This window comes from Leptinotarsa decemlineata, unplaced genomic scaffold (assembly GCF_025532065.1).
Source record: "Leptinotarsa decemlineata unplaced genomic scaffold, Ldec_3_MD MMD2_tig00003557_RagTag_RagTag, whole genome shotgun sequence".
Taxonomy (NCBI): Eukaryota; Metazoa; Arthropoda; class Insecta; order Coleoptera; family Chrysomelidae; genus Leptinotarsa; species Leptinotarsa decemlineata.
Genome location: NW_027412590.1, coordinates 718,713 through 741,554, shown reverse-complemented (window position 1 = coordinate 741,554; position 22,842 = coordinate 718,713). Strand labels below are relative to the sequence as shown.

Below are 22,842 nucleotides of genomic sequence, written 5' to 3'. Positions count from 1 at the left end.
TTGGTTGTCATTATAAAAATATTCGTTTTGGTCATACTCATTATCATAATTATAATCATTGTAATCAAGATAATGGGTTCTCATGTTATTATTTGTTGGATTTTGGGGATTTTTCTGAATCACTGTAGGCCTATTTTGTGGTTGACCGTAATTCTGTTGTCTGAATTGGTTTGTTTGATTAGGTTGTGTACGTTGTTGTACTGGAAAGTTGGGTCTTGGAATATATGATTGTTGGTAGTTTTGTGGTCTTTGAAAACCTTGTTGAAAGCTTTGACTTTGATTTTGATTTCCAATGGGTCTTATTGGATTTTGGCTTTGCATATAATTTCTTTGGAAATTTCTTTGGGTGTTTGCCATTTGTCTTGGCTTGTTCTGACTCTGATTTGGAGGTAAACGTGTATTTGATCTTTGATTTTCAAAGTATGAGAGCTGTATCTCACGTTTTATTCTAATTGATGCTTCTAACATCGTTGTTGGGTTACTTGCTCGTATTATGTGACCTAGTTTGGGTTCTAATCCTGTCAATAAAGTATTTAATATCATTGACTCGATTAGTACTGATTGTGCTAATTTTTGTTCGTGAGTCAAGTTTGAAGCTTGAATGCAAGATAACATTTTTGCATTGTGACTTTGTAGTCTTGAGAAGAATGTCAGTGCATTTTCTCCATTTCCTTGTTTTATTCTCTGTAGATCTTGAATTAGTGACGTTAGATCTCGCGTATCACCAAAGTGAGAATTTAATAAACCTCTGATCTCTTAATAAGTTCCTAGGTTTCTGGAATTTATCAATTGAGCAGCTTTTCCTCTTAATTTATTTCTAATATGTATTGTGAGTAAAGTTTTTTGTTGATCTACGGCCATGCGTTCGGCATGATCGCAAGCATTTATGAAATTTCCTGGCGAAATTGAATCACCATCGTACTTCATGAGCTCTGGCTACAGCAAGATGAGCAGCGTTCGACGACTTACGCGTGTTTCCTGGAGTGATTTCTTCACAACGGATGGGCAACGGCGACGACTTATGCGGGTTTCTTGTTGCTGAAGAGACCGTCCTGTCCACTGGGGTTGGTGCTTGTTCTTCTTCTTGTCGAAAGTCTGGAGACTACCGCTGTTTGGATATCAGCGTTTCTCAAGATCCGTACGACTGCGCCAATTTGTTATGTGGTTCACACTGAATTTATATTTTTAAAAACAAACTTTATTGAATATAATATTTACAATAAAGTATTAAATATTACAAAAATATGATTCAAGAAATCGACGAACTTGGATAGTCGCGAAGTGATTCAAGAATGACGCGTCCTCTTGTTTTCCCATATTTATAGGATCAGGAACTGCTGATGTAGATATGCGTTTTTCCGAATGTTCTAGAAAAACCTTGGAAATGTGCTGAATATGCTGAGTCATTTCCTGGGTAACTGCGTAGTGGCTGATGCAATGTTTGTTTATTATGGTGCAATCCTTGGACAAAGGGTGCATTCATTTTTCTAATATAACATATATAATGTATCGAAAACTGAAAAATAATTTGGGAGGTCCTAGGTAGCAGCCATTACACTATTCTTCTCAACAATTTACCTGAGGTAACCTGAGTAAACATGTTAATACTACGATTTTATTATTTTTTTCATTTGATTAATAGGTACCTTAGATTGCTGAGGAAATTGGTGTGATGACTGCTACCTAGGACCTTCCAAATATTTTTTTTCAGTTTTTAGTACATTATCTACATCAGTGTTACTTTTTTCTTCAATTGAACCGTTTAACATTTTTTTTCATAATTTATCCTCAAGTTTTTAGTTTCTAATTTTATAACTCGATTCTTCCATTATGTTTACTTCTTTTAGTGCATCAGTACCACAAGGTAATATGTGATCCGCCATTTTGAAGCTGCAGCCATTTTGGATTTGGATATTAGATCACTCAATAACACTCAAACTTCAATTACTTAATTTGACCCAAACAAAAAAACAAACAGGAAAAGCTAAATAAAAACATTTAAAATATCTTCTATGGACAATTATACATTTTTTTATGAAGTAGGTTAGGTTGGGTTAGGTTAGGCAATTAGTCAGAACAAGCTTTCATATTATATAAATTCTGTTATGAAATGAATTGATTTCATTTGGAGTTCATTTTCTGATTTTCAGAGTTTATACGTTTTATAATGATTTTTTAAAATGTATCAATTTTGAACTTGATAGAATTTGATTGTTTCAAGTTTTTGCGATATTTTTTGTTGAAATAAATGAAAAAGGGCACTCCGGAAGACTATCTTCACTCATTATTTTTTGAGGACATTGTCAGAATTCAGAAAGATCCAGAGGTAACCCACATTTAATGTTTCATGCTACATATTATTCACTTGAGACTTGATTTTTTTCTACACTTTGTTTGAAAAGGACATAAAAGATTTTACGAGATGAAAATCTCTGTTTCTTACAAGCAAGACTGGCTTGGGTTCTTCCCGATTTCGAAGACAATATTCTTAATTGAAATTCATAATTATTTTCAATATCTTTTGTGGAAATACGTAACACAAACTCCTGGAGAATTCAAATACACTAATAATAACAACATTCATTATCGGTTGAATACGTTATAAAGGTATTTCAGAAAGAATTGGCAATTTTGTCAAAATCCGCTCATAATTTATTTCAATTCACTTTTTTCATTTGTTTCTCACAGATAAAATCACTCTGAATTCATGAAGTGGTTTGTTTGTTCAATTCTAGATATTTGAATATTCTGGTTCGACCTTTGAATTTATTATTTCTATTTATATTCTTATTTAACGAAGCATTTGATATTTGGAATTTCATACAGATAACTTCGTGAATGTTTTCTATTAAGCCGTTCAGTTGGAATTTTCATTATTCAATTCTTTTGACACTGACTTTTTATGATTTCTAATTAGAATAAGATGTCGAAAACTCTGGGCCTACAGCACTGTTGATGAAAAAATCATAAATAAATCCAACAAATTTCATAGAATGCCAATTCTATACTTCAACTTTCAATATTGTTTATATTTAGGAATGAATTCATAGTCCATTACTGAAAAATCTTGAAGAATATGCTCCACAGATTTCTATTCTTGTACCATCTTACTGTGGAATTGGCCGCGGTGGTAGTGCGCTCGACTCAAGATCGGGAGGCCGTGGGTTCGATTCCTGTCCCGACCAGATATTTTTCTCGAGATAATTTATCTGGTTGAAGCTGGGATAATTCTGCAACCGTGTTAGGAATCACACGTTAAAAGGTAAGACCTCGTTGGCTCTTAGTTCGCACAAGTTTCTCAACTTCTGAGAGTTTTCGTTCGTATGGGGGCGACAGCTGATTAACGGAAAAACAGACTTTAAAAACAGACAGACAGATCCAACAACATGTGTACATCATTGGGGTGAACTCATTTCTCGTATCGAGAGTTTTTGACAAAACAAAAGCGAATAGGTAAAACAACAGGATTTCTATGCATCTGCAATCATGTGTTCTTCGCAGTAATATTGTATTATTATTTTGCCTGTAATCGCTTCATTCTGAGGGTTGTATGACCTTTGTATATAGACTAACCCTATACAAAGATATGACTTGCTTTGGCGAAAACTATATGAGTTATTATTTCGAGAAGTGTCCTCCTACTAACAGATGGCGGAGCTTTCTTACTGAAGTACCTATAAGATACAGAAATCAAACTCATATCTTACGAATACAAAAAGCATAACAACTATGATTGCTGGACAACACAGGCTCTTTCTGTACTATCGTAACAAACCTCAAATAGTAGAGTCGAAACATAATAAAAGACGTTTTTGTAAATGTAATAGGTTTAAAATATAATAACGGGTGTTATTCTGAACAATAATGTTCAAGAAGTGAAATGAATCAATAATCCTGAAAATTTCATTTCTGTGAATCTACAGTAATTTAGGATACAATTTGGAAGATGGAAAGAATTATATCAACCATTATCATCCCATTCTGATATATGAAAACACCACTTTGTTATCTTACAAAGTAAAAATTGTTATGTGCTACTTTTTTGTGTACGCCTTTTTTTGGCGTGCTGAATGCTCATGATATCGATTATTATTAATTAACAATAAATTATAACGACGTACCAAATCACAAAACCATTAAAATTTACCTGGCAGATGATGGGATGAAAATTTCAGTACTAGCAGAAGTTTGAAAACTTTTTTAAAACAGGCAATATATAAAGATCTCACAAGACTCAAATAAATTGTTTGAAAAAAATAAAAAAAAAGTGTAACATTTCGAAACCATTCCGAAAAATGAAAGTTCTCCACCTGTATGGACAACCAAATATTCACAAAAAGGATGTTTCACTCAGACAGATGATGAGTTACAGAAATTTAACCATGTTTGCCACTTGTTCAGATTTCTTATACTTTCTATCATCTAACCGCTACGAGGAGGAACCTGATTTTTGTGAAGAGTACAAGGTACTTAGTCAAGTTAGTAGAGACAATCGAAGTTACAGAACGGAAATAACCAGTTCCAACGTAGAAACAAAAACGAGGTTGAAAAATCATGAAATTATTAGGATGCGGTATCTTCATTTGATATTCAGAGCTGAGGGACGTATTCCTTATGAAATATGAGGGATTGCTTCTGGGATCATCACTTTCATCCATTTCGGCTCACAAATACATACATGCGGTATATGTTAGCTATAATCAATAATTTCATCTACTATGGACTATATGTATACGTAGGCTATATATATTATGAACCGCAGGCTATTTGAAAATTCCACGAGAAGCCTCTAGTGTGATAGAAATATGCTGACGACATGGAACTGAACACTTTTTTGCAGCACCTCAATAGCGAGAGACGTTCCATAACAATCACAACGGTGACAATAACTGAGAAACATCCATATACCGAAAACGAGACAGTATCTGAAATACCATCACCATCACCATCAAGAATCTACATAGATAGTCAAAGATTTTGAAATCCTCAATATTTTTTTACACAATGGAAGTCTGGTCCTCCGACATTCGCCAAGGGAATATATTGTTTTTGAGTTGAATAAAGAATGATTAAGTGACAACAATTTATATGGCATTTTTACTACATTCACAACAGGTTCACTGAGATATATTGAATTGTCCATCAGGGGTATTAATATGGATATCATTTGTATGTTGATATGAGAAGTTTTCGAATATGGATAGATTTTGTTTCCAATACACGTTTCACTACATAGTAGTTACCCCAGTAGGACTGATACTCTACATTAATTCACAGTACAATTTATACAGTACTTACTAGGGAGCTGGTAAGTTTCGAAATCAGGATCATATTGCAAAAAATAACATGACTAATATTTATCGCCTAATAGTTTCGTTTTCCACAAAAATTTTTTGGAAAGTTTCATAGTGTTCAGTTCATACGTTGCACAAATATTTACTGTTTATATGTCACCTTCTATGAACATGAGTGATTGTGGAACCTTATTGAAAAATATACTTTTGTTCAATTCCCTATATAACAAACATTATATTGAAATAGGCAATTTTAGTGTTTTGTTGATCAATATTGTTGATATTGACAATAAATGTAAAATTTTGCGAAATTTCATGGAGATACTAAACCTCCAACAAATCAAAAATATGGAAAACAATAAAAAAATATTTGTAGATCTCTTACATTACTTATCAATAATTTTGCTGAGAGGCAGAAAATTGTTGAAAGATCCTTCAACACACGACTGTCTGTTTTAAAAACACGGGTCACAAAATTCTCACCGGTACATGGTATGACAGTAGAAGCTCATATCCTCAAGAAGTAAGACTACGCGTGGTGAAAGCAGCTGCTGAAGTCATACGAGAGGATATACGGTCGCAAGTGTACGATACAACACAATTCACACCATCCGACGACTTCTTCCAGAATGTAGCAGATTGTTCCATAGAAAAGGGTTTCAATACCTTGTTTCAACTTATACCTGTAAACGGTAAGTGAACTTTAAGTCAGGAAATCCTTCAAAACGTATTAAATTTTACTTAAACAGTTACTGTTGTATCCTGAAAGTTTTCAGGATCAGACCAAGGTGTGGAAATTATAACACCGCTACGTTATTTAAACTGTTTATTGTCGCACTCCAATTTGTCAACTGCCCATGTGTCCTGCTTATCGCAGGTCGACCGAAAAGGTACAAAAAAGGATACTGTTTTTATATATATAAAGATAAATGAGCAAACCAATATATGACATCCCTTTCCTTAATTTCTTATTATACAAATTAATAATCTAATTATATATATATACACATACATACATATATACACGTATAAACACATATATACATTTTCACATTGACTAACCTATAACATAGCACATTTACAGAATAAGTCGATCAGGCGCCTTGATTTGACTACGCCTCCTCAATAATCTACCCTCAGTACTAGTTATGTCTTGTTCTTCCGTATCTACATTTACACTATCACTAACTACATTTTCAGTAACTGAACCATTGTTATCTAACAAAGTTTCTACTTCTACACGATCCTTATCATTTACTAGCTTTTCACTCAAAACCGATCGTGGAATAAATGAAAGGTCGTCATTTGGTGACACGGATTGTTGTGGAAAGCAATTTCTAGGAGCCATATCCCTTTTCATTTGGTCGATATGCCTTTTCCATATTAATCCACTTTCGGTTTTGATCAAGAAAGTTTTTCTGCCCAAATCTTGTATAATTTTTCCTGGACACCATTTTTCAACATTTGCACGGTAGTCCCTGGCATATACCCAATCGTTTTCGCAAAATTTTTGATTTTTTTGTTTTCCGTATTATTTTCGTTGATAATTTTGCTTGGATTCCACCACCCTTTCCGTGGAAGGCAACAAAAGATCAAATTTGGTTCTCAAATTTCGTCCTAAAAGTAATTTACATGGTTTTTCACCAGTAGTTGAATGTGGTGTGTTTCTGTATTGAAATAAAAATCTATGAATTACGAGATGTGTATCTAAAGATGGATTTTCAATTTTACTCTTTATAATGGTATTTTTCAGTAATTTAACTGCATTTTCGGCCTGCCCGTTTGTACGTGGATAATACGGTGCCCCCGTGAGATGTTTAATGCCGCTTTGCTTCAAAAAATTCTGAAATTCGCCACCTGTAAATGTTTTTGCATTATCCGTACATACCTCTAAAGGTAAACCAAATCTCGAAAATAACTCTCTGAAAATTTTTATTGTGGCTGAAGCTGTAATATTAGACATTTCGGAACATTCTATCCATTTGGATGAGGCATCTTCAATGACCAAAAACCATTTATTGTAGCACGGTCCAAAGAAATCAGCATGCAATCGAGTCCATGGAGAGCTAGGCCATTTCCAGACTGACAAAGATGACCTTGTTGAGTTCGAAGAAATTGCACAGCAAACTCTGCAAGAGCTTGCTATACTTTCGATTTGACTATTTATTGAAGGCCACCATACATAAGCTCGTGCAAACTGTTTCATTTTTACCATACCCATGTGGGCGATATGCAATTCATCCAAGATAGAATTCCAGAATTTTTTTGGTATTATTATTCTATAACCCCACATGAGACAATCTTGTTCAATTGTGATTTCATTTTTTCGTGTGAAAAATGGTCTGAAAATATCAGATGGACATTTCTTAGGCCATCCATATTGCACATAAAAAAATATTTTACTGAGAATGGGGTCTACTGCGACTTCTTTTCTAATCCGTTTAACATCTATCGGTAAATTAGATTCTTCTACATAATTTATATACGAAAATTCCGTGTTCAATTTGAAATCCATTGTATTCGATTTTGAATCTGATATTGGTAAGCGAGATAAAAAATCGGAATAATTTTTATCCGAATTTACAAATTTGATATCGAAATCAAATGCTGACAAAGTGTAGGCCCACCGTTGGAGCCGATTTGCAGCAAACATGGGTAAACCCCGTTTATTTCCAAAAATAGCCAACAATGGCTTATGATCGGTTACTAATATGAATCTTTGGCAAAATAAATATTGATAAAATTTTTCAATTCCAAAGATGATAGCTGCCGCCTCCTTTTCGATTTGTGAGTATTTAATTTCAGATGAATTTAGTAGTCTGGAAGCGAAAGCTATTGGTCTTTCAGTATTGTTTTCAAAAATATGTAAAATGGTAGCCCCTAATGCAAACTGAGAGGCATCGACGCTTAGTTGAATTTTTTTGTTGGGGTCAAAATGCGTGAGAACAGAATTTGAGAGTAGCAATTTTTTTGCTTTTTCAAAACTTACCTGGCATTCATCAGACCATAGCCATTTATTATCTTTTTTTAATAACCTATACAGAGGCTCCAAGATTTGCGAGATATTTGGTAAGAATTTACAGTAAAAATTAATCGCACCCAAAAATGATTTCAGTTCAGTTACCGTGGATGGTACAGCTGCCTCTATTATTGCCCAAACCCGGTCTTTGGAGGTGTGTAACCCATCCCTATCAATAACGTGTCCTAAATAGTTGACAGAATTTTTAAAAAATGAACATTTTTCCTTTTTTACTTTAAGACCGGAATTTTGTAAAATTCTGAATACAGATGATAAACGCTCTAAATGCTCTTGGTCATTTTTGCCAGTGATTAAAATGTCATCAAGAAAGCATACTATGCCAGGCTTATTAAACATTTGTTCCATTATATTTTGGAAAATAGCAGGAGCACATGTAATTCCATATGGTAAGCGAGTATAGGAAAATAAACCTGTATGGATTGTAATAGTAACTAACTTTTGTGATTCAGGCGTTAAAACAATCTGTTGATACGCTTCTGATAAGTCAATTTTCGAAAATTTTTGTCCACCCTGTATTTGGCTGAAAATATATTCAATTCTAGGTAGAGGAAAATGTTGATTTTCCAGTTGTGGATTAAGGGTGACTTTAAAATCGCCACATAGTCTAATGCCTCCATTTGGCTTTAATATTGGAACAACAGGTGTTGCCCATTCCGAAAACTCCACCGGAATTAAAACTCCATTTTGTATCAACCTATTTAATTCCGCTTCAATTTTTGGTTTAGTTGCGAAAGGGACCAGTCAAATTTATTGAAAGTTCCCAAATTGTTATCAAAAATTTCTTTATAGGAGTTTAGCAAAAAACTCATTTTGTCAGAAAAACTTTCTTGAACTGAAACTACCTGTTCGTTAAAATTAATTTTACATATTCCTATATTGAACATTTTCATTTCGTTCCTGCCGAGTAACGGGGGTCCCCCATTTCGAATGACGTACAGTTTAATATGAAATTTACTATTTTCAAAGAGTACGTTCAACTTCAAAAACCCCAAAGGTTTGAAACTTAAGCCAATATAATCCCTCAGTGTTAAATCATTGTCATGAAGAATTTTATTCGTAAAATGTTTTTTTAACAATTTTTCCGAGATAGCTGAATGAGCAAAACCTGAATCTATTTCAAAATTAATGGGAATATCTTCCACCAATAATTTTACGAAAGCAGGCTTGACATTTCCCAGAGTATCATTATAATCAAATTTGAAATTTAAAAAGTCATCATTATCCTCAGTATTTTTATCAACTGAATATTCTTGTTTTTCCCGTAAACAAAACATAGAGTCATTTTTGAGTTCATCAGAAATACAATCATCTACTAAAAAATTATGCTCAAATCGTCGACACTGTGGTGCCAAATGACCTTTTATCCCACATCTGTGACATATGCAATCTTTGTATGAACACACTTTAGCAGAGTAATTTAACCTGCCACAAACTGTGCACTTACTTGTTTTCGTTTTGTGGCTTACCCCCTGTCGATTGTTTCTGTACTCCCTGGATGGGCCTGCGGACACTACGCCAATGGAATTTTCTTGCCCCCTGAGTTGTGATGGAGACTTTGCACTCACCGGTTTTTGGGAATGATAACTATAATGACCGAAATTTACTTCTGATTCTTCTTTCACTTTCAGCACCTCCGATTTTACACCAAAACTTTCCCGAGCTGCTCTTTCTTTCAGCGCGGACTCTTTGGATAATCCCATTGTTACCAGAGATTGTAATGTAACTGTTGTTAACGACGCATCTTCTTCAAATAATCTTTCCATAATTTTTTCGTTGTTGATGCCAACCACAAACACGTCACGCATAACTACTTTTAATTTGGAACCAAAACCACAAGTTGAAGCCAAGTTTTTTACTCTAGCTTCCCATTCGGAAACACTTTCGTTCAAATTCCGCTGCGCTGAATAAAATTTTAGACGTTCTGCAAAATAGGACTTGACCGTGGAAAAATGATTTTTGAGCAATTTAAGTAGCTCACTATAACTTTTTTTTTCCGGCAAGTCAGGAACACACAAATTTCTCAATAAAATGTAACACGATTCTGATAAAGTATTGAGAAGAATAGCTTTTTTACGTCCTTCATCGTCTACTGCATTTGCTATGAAAAACTGCGCCAACCTTTCACTGAACACTGAGAAATCCGATGATTTTGGATCGAAGGTGTTTAATGTTCCCAGCAATCCAGAACTGGATGCCATTTTATTGGAAATACAGTCACTTATTTCGATAACTTGATCGAAAAAAAAAAAATTTTGAACCACACGGCTCGTAGGTTTTGAAGAAATATCCTCGTCGCCACTTGTTGTATCCTGAAAGTTTTCGGGATCAGACCAAGGTGTGGAAATTATAACACCGCTACGTTATTTAAACTGTTTAATGTCGCACTCCAATTTGTCAACTGCCCATGTGTCCTGCTTATCGCAGGTCGACCGAAAAGGTACAAAAAAGGATACTGTTTTTGTATATATAAATATAAATGAGCAAACCAATATATGACAATTGTGATAGGAATCAAGAATTTTTCTACAAAACAACTCATCGTGAGTTTAGCGAATAATTCCTTCAGTATTGCATTCCCGTGTCAAATCGCCGAAAATCCCGATTTTTGGAGTTTGGCACTTTTAGCGTTCTCCCATGGCTTAATGGATGACCGTAGAAAAAAACTTTGAAGACATAAAACGTAGAACATTTTATCTTCTTCCTTTTTGTACCTATAGGTAATCTTTCTACACAAAATGAGTAGTTTTCGAGTTATTCGCAAAAAACCAAATCGAAGTCGATTTTTTTCATTTTTTTCAAATTTGAAATTGGTAAATATCAAACTACGAAAAAAACCTTGGAAATCATAGATTCTTCAACACATATGGTGTACTACATTATATTTGATCATTCCATTTTGAACATTTTTGTGAGTATAGCTATTCTTGAAACATAAGCAGGTTGACTCATGTTGAACGAAAGTATTTGACATGAAGGCGCATTTCTGTTTTCAATCCTATTGAGGATCTTTTTGTGATCGATTATGTAGATAAGAATTCACACCGTGTTACCCTAGTAATCGACTGTTACCTTGATAGCTCTCACTTTTATTTCTGAGAATTCGCTTACTTTCAATATGTTAGTATTTCCAAAAATGGATCGCGCGATATCTTCAGAGGAAAATACAAAAGCAATTCTTATTAACGCCGTTGCAGGCCGTAATTTCCATGAGGAAGATAGGATGTTCGGAGCAAGATTTCTTCATAATTTGAGCAAATTACCTTAGGAAATTGTCATCTGGTCATCTGACTGGTGATATATGTTTATGAATTCTTCGAAACTTTATTCACCCAAGGATTCAAAAAATGTGGCCTACGATCAAGATAAATCCAAAAATGCAGTTCTTTCCAAGAAATTGGTAGGCATCACATTTTTTCATGGGTTCAAAAATAGTTTGTTTCACTATTGGAGGTTCATGGAGAACATTTTTAACGTTTGCTCGATTCATATTTCATGTATAAGATGAATGATAACGAGGTTTATATGAAATGTTATTGTTTTACGTCCTGGAAATTACCACTTCTCTATTGTGAAAAATGTTATTGACAAATTTTCAATTTCGTCAAGAATTCATTTGAATCCGACGTAGGGTGTCGAAGTTACGAAATGCGTAGTTCCAAATTCAAACATCAATAACTCCACAACCGATTATCCAAATTCAGATAAGTGAAGGTCATTCTATAGAAAATGGAAATACCCTACATATGAAATGTTGAAATACATCCTCCTACAATTGAAAAATGAGTTGATAGCGCCCCTTTGACGGCAAGTAATGTCTCATTAGAGAATGTTTCGTCAAAAAGATTCTATTTTCTTAACTTTCGTCCGACTTCGGTATATTGTTTCATTGTTGAATTTAGGAGGAGAGAAGACTATGGAAGGGTGTGATTTTTTACAAAATATGGTCTACTCATTCTTTCATTTATATTTTCGACAGTGATATGAATTATGAACATAATGGTCAGTTGATTTAGGATGTTATGGTTAAAATAGCATGTTTGGATTTCAGTTTCATCCTTTTCAAATCTTGTAGATATATTTCAACACTATATACAATCCCAGTTCTCTTCAGCAATAATGGTTGTTTCAATTTACCATCTTTGAATTTCAGCTCACAAAAAAATCTTCTCTCTTTTGGGCCGCAAAATTGAGCCTGCCACAATACACGATCATCAAAATAACGGACAAAACAGTAAAATATTCCCTTATCCTCATTCACTAAAAATGCTTCAGGGATATTTTGAAATACAACTATGAAAGATTCCAACATTTTTGTGCTTCCATGAATCACTTTCAAATGCTTACGCATATGCTTGAATAGACCTTCAAATCCACATCCATCTATTGGACATTTGTATTCACAAAAAATACAGTTATTCTCATGATTACGGAGTTCAGTATAAATGAGTTTTTCAGGGCATCCAAATGTTTTATATTTACATGGAAGTAGAAATTTAGTGAAATTATCTTCAAGTTCCTCGTTACGCTTAAATGTGACACTTTCGTTGCAAAAGCAACATATTCCTGTTTGGCATTTAGAACAGAAACTCTGACCACAAGGACATAAGTATATCGGAGGTACCAGAATAACACCGCAGGTAGTACAATTCACAGAAAACTCATTTTCTTCTATCGCGCCCAAACTTAGTGTACTCATACATCTCTTTATATGTTTTCTCTTGTAATCCTCTAGGTTAATGGTCTTAGATCGACTCAGTGAAACATCTGTATTGGTTTTTAATTGTTTTCTGGTATTTGTTGTAATACAACTGATATTATCTTCTTCGACCTTTTTCTGCCTCTGAAGGGGCATATGAGGTAACCGTCCGTCCAGCTCAGTCTCCTGGAAATTTCTTTCTAAGAAGACGTCTTCATCTGAATTTGCTCCAGTTTCAATTCGATTGATGATCAAGGTACATTGTAAAGTCCTCACACTTTCCAAATATTCCAATTTACTGAGATCAACACTTACATAACCGTTTCGAACAGTAATGCAACTAGCAGGACACAATTCATAATTGAACTTGAAAATAATATTATACGATAATTGACAAGCGATTCTATCAGGTCCCAAATACCTCAGAAAAATTTTCATTATGTTATTGGATACTCTGATTTGAGCAAGATATATCTCTTCATCAAGAAAAAAGAGTCGGTTTTCAGAACTCACTTCCAAATCGATTTCGAAAGTATCATTAAAATGTAATAGGTCATCATGTTCTTGTTCGAAGTGTGGTAAAATATCTTCTGCACTACCTTCCCAGGAACAGGCGTACTTTTTGTCAGTAGGGCACAGGTAGATAACCATGACTGAAAAAATAAAAATAATCAACAAATATAATACTATTGACGGTTCAATGTGTTTTAAAGAGTTACTTTTTGAATTACATCGAAAGATATTGGGAAAAGTATAAATAGAAAAATTATAGAAATTGGTAGTATGTGGATGACGTTGAGTATGATTTATCTAAAATATTTTCATGTTTTGTAGATGTCCGAAGTTGAATGAAATATCCTATATCTCAATATAGATTCATATCCAACATATAACTTCAGGCCTAAAAAAATTGTGATTTCGCAAAAGCAAGACTTCGAGCAATAAACAAGGCAAGTTCAAAATGAAAAAAAATGTGGAAAAACAAAAATAAAAACTGTCCAAATGCTATACTATAGAGGATTTGAAAGAAATTGATTCTCAGGAACATGTGAACTTTGGTGAAGTTATTTTAACACAACATTTTTGTGATCAGAGTTTTCTGTTGAATATAATATGGACTGGCGAGGTCTTATTGGTGAAAGATCGGTTATTCAGCAGACGTAATTTACATTATTCAAGAGACAGCATACCACAAGCGAATAGAGCAAGTAATTATCATGATCAGTGAAATTTCAAGTCCAATGAAGAAAGAAGAATTGAAACTTTTTATGTTTTTTACCACATTCATTTGTAATTAACATTACTTATAGGAAGAAACTGCAGTAATGTTAATTCCAAATAAAAGTGGTAAAAAACATAGGAAGTTTCAATTCTCTATTCTTCATTATGATTTCCTACCACGTAGTATCGGCTACATCAATCAATTTATTACAAGTCCATTTTGCATTACAAAATGACAGCGGTATTCTATCACACTATATCACGAAAAAAACTAGAATGGTAATAGAAAAAAACGTCTGGCTCTCTACTTCTCTATCTTCATGAAAATAAATTATTTTCTTATTCAGTTCGTACTCCAAACAGTTGTTATGGAATCGAATCAGATATTATTCCCAAGATTGCTACGCTTCATATAGTATAAGAAAAAGATTCAATCCCACTTACATGGAACACTGTCATCCTCAACGGAGGATATCAATATTCCGGAATGAGATATTTGTCTTATGGAGATTGAGGAGTAGAAAGCCGAAAGTTTCCTTTCCCAGAAATCAATCCCTGCTAAATATAATTCATTCAACTTGAACAAAATTCCTATGGCTGATATGAGCGGATTCAACTCGTCCATGATATGGTCAAATCAAATTAAATCAAATCACTTCATTGATCCTGTAGAAGTTACAAAGTTGTAGGATAGGTCAAATAGCATTTTGTACATACATAAAATAATACTTGAAGTAAAATTAAACCAAACATACAAAATATGAAGGCATGTCATAGCCATACAATGATGGGCAAAACATATCAGCATTCATTCAACTTCAGCTTTATTGAATTATTGTGTTAGAGAAATGAAATTACAGAAGAGTGAGAAATTTATCTATGGTATTGAAATTATTATCTAATAAAAACCTTTTGAGGGTGATTTTGAAAACCTGAATTCTATCAGTGGTTTTCAATGATTCGGGCAGTTTGATATAAAATTTTAGCCCTAAGTAAGAAGGTGAGTTAGCGGTTATATTATATTTGATGAGATTTATGTGAAAATTATTGCACTTTCTTGTATTTACATTATGTTAAGAGGCAATGCAATCATCTTTCGACCTATTGGTGTGTATGAATTCACACATTCCAAAAATGAAAATATCCGGGAAAGTAAGAATTTTCAAATGTTTGTATAAATTTCTGCAAAGGTTTTCTGATTAACGCCTGCTGAAATTCGTATAATCTTTTTTTAAGCAATGAATTCATTTGTAATTGATGAAGAGCTTCCCCAAAGGCAAACGCCATATCTGATTCGAGATTCTATATGTGAATAGTAATAGTTTACTAACTATTCAGTGGTAAATATCGGCTTAAGATTTCTTATCACATACGAAACACAACTTAGTTCTAGTATCAGTTTATTACAATGACTCTTCCAGTTGAGACAATTATCTAGTGTGAGCCGCAAAAATTTACAATCATTGTATAAAGAAAGTGTGTTTTCATTCGCATATATTTTAATTTAAAAATTTGAATAGATATTTTGCCTGTGATGAAACCGTACTAATAAAGTTTTTCGAGAATCAAAATGAAGTGAGTTGGCGGCACACCATGAAAGCAACTGATTTGACAACGTGTTACAATTTTCTTTCAAAATTGTGTCTTCTTTGTCCGAAATTAAAAGTGATGTATCATCTGCATACATAATGCACGTATTCTCAGCAACCGCAGCCCCAACATCATTAAAATATAAAATAAATGATAGCGGTCTCAATACTGATCCTTCAGGTACTCCAAAGGTCAAGACTTTAGTATCTGAAATACATTTATAATGACTATTTTCAGATCTACGATTCACCGAAACAAATTGACTTCTGTTTCTGATGAAAGACTTTATGCAGTCAAGGGCATTTCCTCTTATTTCATGAATATAATTTATTGAATAATATCATGTGGTCAACGCAGACGAATCTCTGCTGAGATCACAAAATATTCCAGCCTTGATGTACTCCAAGATTTGTGAGTAAAAATCGGTCACAGCAGTAATAGTGGACATATAGGATGGAAAACCATGCCTCTCAATGAAATGTAGTAGACGATGTAGTGCATATTCAAATATTTTTGAGAAACTAGATGGAACAGTGATGGACCTATATTCCCTAAAAGATATGGATTCGATTTTTATGGACAGGTACAACTTTTCCGATTTTCAATTTTTCGGGAAACACTCATGTACTATAGGAAAGATTGACTAAGTATTTCTGATCAACAACATTGGAATTTCATCGGGTCCCGAAGAACTGTTATTCTCGAGTATGTTCGTTAGGAGGGATAACAGTTCATCTGTGAAAGTCTCAAGAAATATAGAGTTATGTTTCATTATTCAGGCAACTAACATTCAGTGAGAAATTCAGTGACAGTTCACTGACTTCTCTTTTCGAAAAAACTCACTTATGCAAGAGCCTCCTAGTCAAAGCTTAGGTGCCTGCTCTTCGAAAATTCCTGTTGTGAATAGTTACTTTGAAGGAGCCGTAAGCTCGATTGTTTTTATTGAGAGATTCCAATCGGTTTGTTAAAATTTCAACCTTCTCATACAGCTCGCGAACCAATCAGTCTTTTTGTTTTATAATATATGACAATATCACATTTTCAGTTTGTTTTCTGATACTACGCACGATATCCATGGCTTAAATTAATTCGTTACCAGTGTCGACGGCATCTTTGTTACTGCAACAAATAAAATAATTTTCATCCTCTGAAACTTCCAATTTCGCAATACATCATTTTTTAAAAAACAAAAGCACTACAGGAACATCTCTAAGGCACTCTCAGAGTGGTGCCTGTGCGAAAGCAGCGATTCAAATCCAATGTGAAGATTGAATCCATTTGGAAAAACGTTCTCAGTAAGTTCATTCCACATTAACTCAGTTCTCCAGATGGAAGAGTTTTCGAACAGTGAAGTTCGAGGTGTACTGAGTTGAACCTCAAGACAATGAGCCGCCACAGTCCGTCGGGTATTTCTGATATGTACCGCTCTTGGAGAAATTGAATGTACCAAGTCACTTGATGAACACTTCTCTTGAAAGTAGCTATAGAAGAGAGACAAATCTCCAATCTTTCTTTGATGTTTCGGGCTATCGAGGTTGCACGTGATGTTCGCGTCTCCAATCAGGTAGACGGCTCTTTTGTGGGTGGAATCCAACAACTTCAGGGTATGTTTAGGGGTGAAGCTCCATACATGAGAACAATACTCCAAAGAAGATCAGATCGGAGATTTATAAAGCACCAAAAGTGAGGTTTGTACAGTTCTCTGGTTTTGAACAGTGTTTCAAGCTTTTGAGAAGCACCCGTTGCATTTCCAGCGACATGATTGTGCTAAGATATATTGGTGTCCATTTTAACCACCAACAAACTTATCGAAGCAGGAAGCAGTATTGTCTGTCATGACATAATTATATTCGGTTCATAAAAATTCGTCTTCTTGGATAAAACCGATGCCTGGGTTTTTGTGGCAGTGAATTGAACCTGGTTACTTTCACCCCAACTCGAAATCACTCCTAGATCTTCATTAAGACATGCAACCCCCTGCTGCCGGTGAAGATGTGCCTTCGTAGCCGATATCCTGGAATCCAAATGGAATGACGAGACAAGTGTGCTGTCGCCAGCAAAGCAATATATTGGATTCTTGGTTTTTTCCAATGAATCGTCGATATATATATATATATATATATATATATATATATATATATATATATATATATATATATATATATATATATATATATATATATATATACAATAAAAAAAAGTATGGAGACAATATGTATCACTGGGGAACACCATCGTTGATGGTGAAAGTATTCGAGAGATATCAATCGACGGCCACTTGCATGAAACAAGGATAATGCGACAAACCATAGCATAGAAGTTTGGCCAGCAAACCCTCATGCCACACATGGAAAAAGGCCTTAGTAATATCAAGCACAACAGTTCTAAATTGTCTATGTTTCTCGATTGCGTTATTCCAAACATGGGTGACATAGAAGGTCGCCTGTTGATCTTCGTTTCTGTAAGCCACATTGATGATCGCTTACAAATATTTTAGTATATGGTGGGTGGTTTACGACTTTTTCCATGATTTTTGATATCACTGATAGCAAAGTAACTGGTCTATTGTTATTTGGAAGATTTTTCTTGCCCGTTTTGGGAATAGGCTGAACGCGAGCAATCTTTCAACGAAAAGGAAAAACCCCTTTCTCATAAGACAGGTTGAAAAGTCTGCAAAATACTGGTGCGAGTTCATTTGCTCACTTTTCAAGTACGATGACGATCACTTCATTAGGGCCAGACGCCTTGTTGATATTAAGCTGTTTCAAAATTCGGTGTCGAAAAGTAATTTCCGGCATTGTGGATTCTAGTGTGAAAAATGTGAGTGGTGCCTTTTCCAGAAAATCGACTGTGGAGTGGGACGCAAACTGTTCAGCCAGTAGATTTGCTTTTTCTATGGCTGTTGTTGCTATTGAACTATCCCCTTGTGTTAGTGATGGCATTTTGGAATTAGTAAAGTTCTGATCAACAGCTTCAGCAACCAACCAGAAGGATATAGACCTGTTCTTTCAAGGAGAAAATACAGACACTAAAGAAAAATCTTTAGGACGCTCTGAGAGCGGTGTCTGTGCGAAAGTTACGACTTACATCGGATTTGAGTTGCTGGAAATTAAATCCATTTGAAAAAACTTTTTCTGGTTTGGAACAGTGTTCCAAGCTTTTGAGAAGCAGCATGTGCAATTCTGCGACTTGATTGTGCCAAGACATATTGGTGTCCATTTTGACCCCCCAACAAACATATCTAAGCAAAAAGCGGAATTGTCTGTTCTGACATTATTATATCCCGTTCGAAAACATTTATCTTCTTGGAAAAAAACGATGCCTCCGTAGCCGTTGGGATTGGCAAGCAGTTCATCCCTAATTCTCTGATTTTGAAATTTGTTGCTTTCATTTATCGTAAGTTTGCAGCTGTTGCGAGAATTAAAAAACCTAGTTCGGTTTTTGGCACTGGGGCTTTGCGTCACTGCCGGTAGGCGAGATTTTTAAAGGCGACAGCTTGCTCGCAACTTTTGTTCAACCAAGGTTGACTGTTAGGAGGTCGTTCCATTGAAAAAGGAATATGTGTATTCATGGATGTGCTTCAGAAGCACAAGTTGATGAATCTTTAGAACTGAAACAAACATCTAACCAGGAGAAATTTCGAAAATGTTCATGAAAATCCTCCTATTCAGCTGATCTGTAATGCCAAACTTTGAGCGGTTTGGATTGTTCCCCAACATTTATCGGTAATTCACTCAACACTGAAATGAGATCGTCGTCAGAAGATCCCAATTGAAACATTACGGTGACTATGTAAATTTCTGCATTGGTTGTTAGGGATATATCCAGAAAACTAGCATATTCTTCATCACGGTTAGGAATCCTGGTTGGCTCATTTATAATCTGAGTTGGTCCGCTGTTTATTGCAAAAGCGACCTTCGCGACTTTGTTCGTCGTTGATATTTGAAAATTTGAGTCATTCGATATTGTGGACATTGTCACTGAATATGGAAATTTCAGGACTGGGATGATTGATTTGCAGACAGTCAATGGTGTTTACCAGTGAAGAGAATAGTGCCCTATATAGTGTATAGCTAGGTGGTCGATAAACGCAACATATGAATTTGGTGATCTTCTGTGTTATTATTTTGAACCACATAACATCAAAGTTTCGGGGAGCCAGCATATCCTCTCGTTGACAGGAGAGATCGCTTATGATGAAAAAAATATTCCAAAGTTACGTCTGAATCGCAACTTGAATGGACAACACTGTCACAATTTATGCATTTGAATACAGTTAAAGATTTTGATTTACATCGCTCACAAACGAGAGCATAGTTAATATTGGCCTATATGTCAGTATATGACGATAATAGGCTGTCAAAAAGTGATATCTGGCTCCACTGAATCATGCACGTTTTGCTAATCTAGTTAGCATCATCAGTAAATAACTGGAACTACTTCTCACAATTATGATTATGTTTTCAAATGCATCTATATGTTACCTCACCTGATTGGTTGATGGTGAATTAGATAACAGATATAATTTGAAAAACAATTACCATCTCAGTTCTTGAAGAGCAGGTAAATTTTGAAAATAAATAATTATTGGCATTATGGAAACATATTAAACGATAGGAAATGTAGTCCAATATGTACTACAACTACCGATGAAGCTACGGTGTTAGCAAAACGCGTCTAGAATAAGAAATATTTTTGTGTAAATTGTCATTATCATGGAAAGTGTCATTAATTTTCATAAAGAAAAAGCTCTGTCCACTCATAAGCTTCATCTTTTTTCTATCTATAATCACGTTAGAGTGCGCACAATGAACTATTGAGAATCATAAATCTCTTTCCAAATTTTTCGATTTTTCAACTTCAGAAGGCTCTGAAAACTCATTCTCGTTTACCGGTCCCAACAATTTCAATCATTCCACACTCATTTCGTGGCCGTTCTCTATGGCATGTTGAACAACACTGGTCTTCTCTGGTCTATGAAATGGAATACAGGGCTTTTCATGATGAGCGTTAATTAGCCGTTTCTGGCAAACTATTCAACGGATCAACCTGAAAATTCCACAGTATGCATAAGTCAATATGACCTACATACCCAAAATATTTTAGATGAAGCGGCGTTGTCGCTTCTACTATAAAGTAGCGGCTTCTTTGATTTTTCAAATGAAACACCCCGTATATAATATCATATCATGATTCATTATCACTTTCTCAACAAATTCATATACTTTTTCCCTATACCTATCTATTACCGTTTAGAAGATATAAATTAATTTCAATTTTTTTTTCACCAAACATGAACTTTTATAAATGCTGATAATCTTGAACTCTCTTGCACTAAAACGATCAAATTTGAAATGAAATGGAGTGATACTATGAGGATCTTCACTCCGAGTCATATTTTTATTTGCCTCATACAGGGTCTTCAAAAAATGCAGATACTTTGATCTCATGAAAAAATGAGTGGAACTCAATTTTTTCAAATGGAACACCCTGTATATTTCAACATTTTTGAGCTCTAAATCCAATTTTAGATCAACTTTGTTCAGATAATAGTATTTCTATTTTGAACCGTTTTCGAGATAAACTTTTTCAAACGGAAATCGACATGGTTTCCTTGTTCATCACTCATTTTTGTAAAACAGATTTCGTTTGATGTTTCTCAATTAGTCACAGATAATACAATGAAAAGATAATTATTAAAATACTCCTCAACCTTCGAATGAAACTACTCTTCGAACAATAGTTTTATTAACGCTGAAACACGAACTGAAAATAATAAACCCATAAATTAATGAGTTAATTTAATCGTCAGTGTATTTCAGAATATGTTCAAACACATCTCCACCTCTACTTAAACAAACATGTAGTCTCTTCAAAAGATTGTCATGTGTAGCGTTTCTGATCAAGTCTGGAGTCAAACTATTGAAACCAGTTGTAACTCTCGATTTCATATCTTCCATTATTGTTATTGGAGTAGAGTTAACCATATTTTTAATTAAACCCCACAAGAAACAATCTAATGGATTGCCATCTGGTGTTCTAGGAGGCCAACGAAAAGGTCCATTATCTTCCATCAATCCATCTGTCTTCCAAGATTTCGGTTAAAACTTCGCTGACTGAATGAGAATTATGGGTGGAGCACCATCCATTTGGTACCATGCACATTCTCTTCCTGGTCTGTTATTTGAAATCATTTGAATTCCATTCCTCAGTAAATCTTCATATTTTGATGCATTCAAATCATTATCGTAAAACTCGATATAAAAATTGACTCATTCTTTATGGCACAAAAAACATTGAATTGCCATCTTTCTTGAAAACCCCTTTGGCGGACAACATGGGGATTTTCTGGCGCCCAATAATGACTGTTGTGTCTATTGAAAACTCCATTTTTTGTGAACTTGGCCTCATCTGTCCATATGATATTGTTTAGGAAATGTTGATCCTCTTGAGTCTTGACAAGTAACCATTCAAAGAATTCCACTCTACGAGGTAAATCAGTCTCTTTCAAATGTTGGACACAGTAGAACTTATAGGGATGCCATTTATGCTTATTGAGAATTCGACAAATTGTCACGTAGGGTATACCTATCTCCCTTTCAGCCTCGTGGAGAGAAGCATTTGGAAATGCATGAAAGTATCCCAAAACTGTTATACCATTGTCATTTACATCCACTTTAGTCTTCTTACGAATAATTTTTGGACGGAAGGTTCCATTCAACCTATAGTTTTTCAGTAGTCGATTTATCACATTATTATTTGGCTTCGGAAGTTGTGGATATCTTTCATGAAATGCTCGGCATGTTCTACTTGCAATTCTATTGCACTCACCATAAATTATTAATAAATTCAAGAAATCTTCATTACTGTAACCTAATCTTGACATTATTCTATTGTAATTGGTAGCTATCACAATCAGTCAAAACCACCAACGAAAGTCTGACGTTAAATAATTGGTTTATTTATTTTTCCAAAGCACACTATTAAAAAATATTAATGTG

At 34.5% G+C, this 22,842-nt stretch overlaps 1 protein-coding gene across 4 annotated transcripts in view; it reads right to left on the bottom strand.

Moving 5' to 3' along the window:
- Positions 1-12,278: 12,278 nt before the first annotated feature.
- The window catches only part of LOC111514372 (uncharacterized), a 57,623-nt gene continuing 47,059 nt past the window's right edge, over positions 12,279-22,842 (bottom strand). For all 4 annotated transcript variants that reach the window (XM_074178160.1, XM_074178162.1, XM_023170610.2 and 1 more), the window contains one exon: positions 12,279-13,683. In XM_074178160.1, the coding sequence (XP_074034261.1) occupies positions 12,344-13,681 (1,338 nt within the window). In that variant the 5' untranslated portion in view covers positions 13,682-13,683 and the 3' untranslated portion in view covers positions 12,279-12,343. The remainder of the gene's footprint in view (positions 13,684-22,842) is intronic.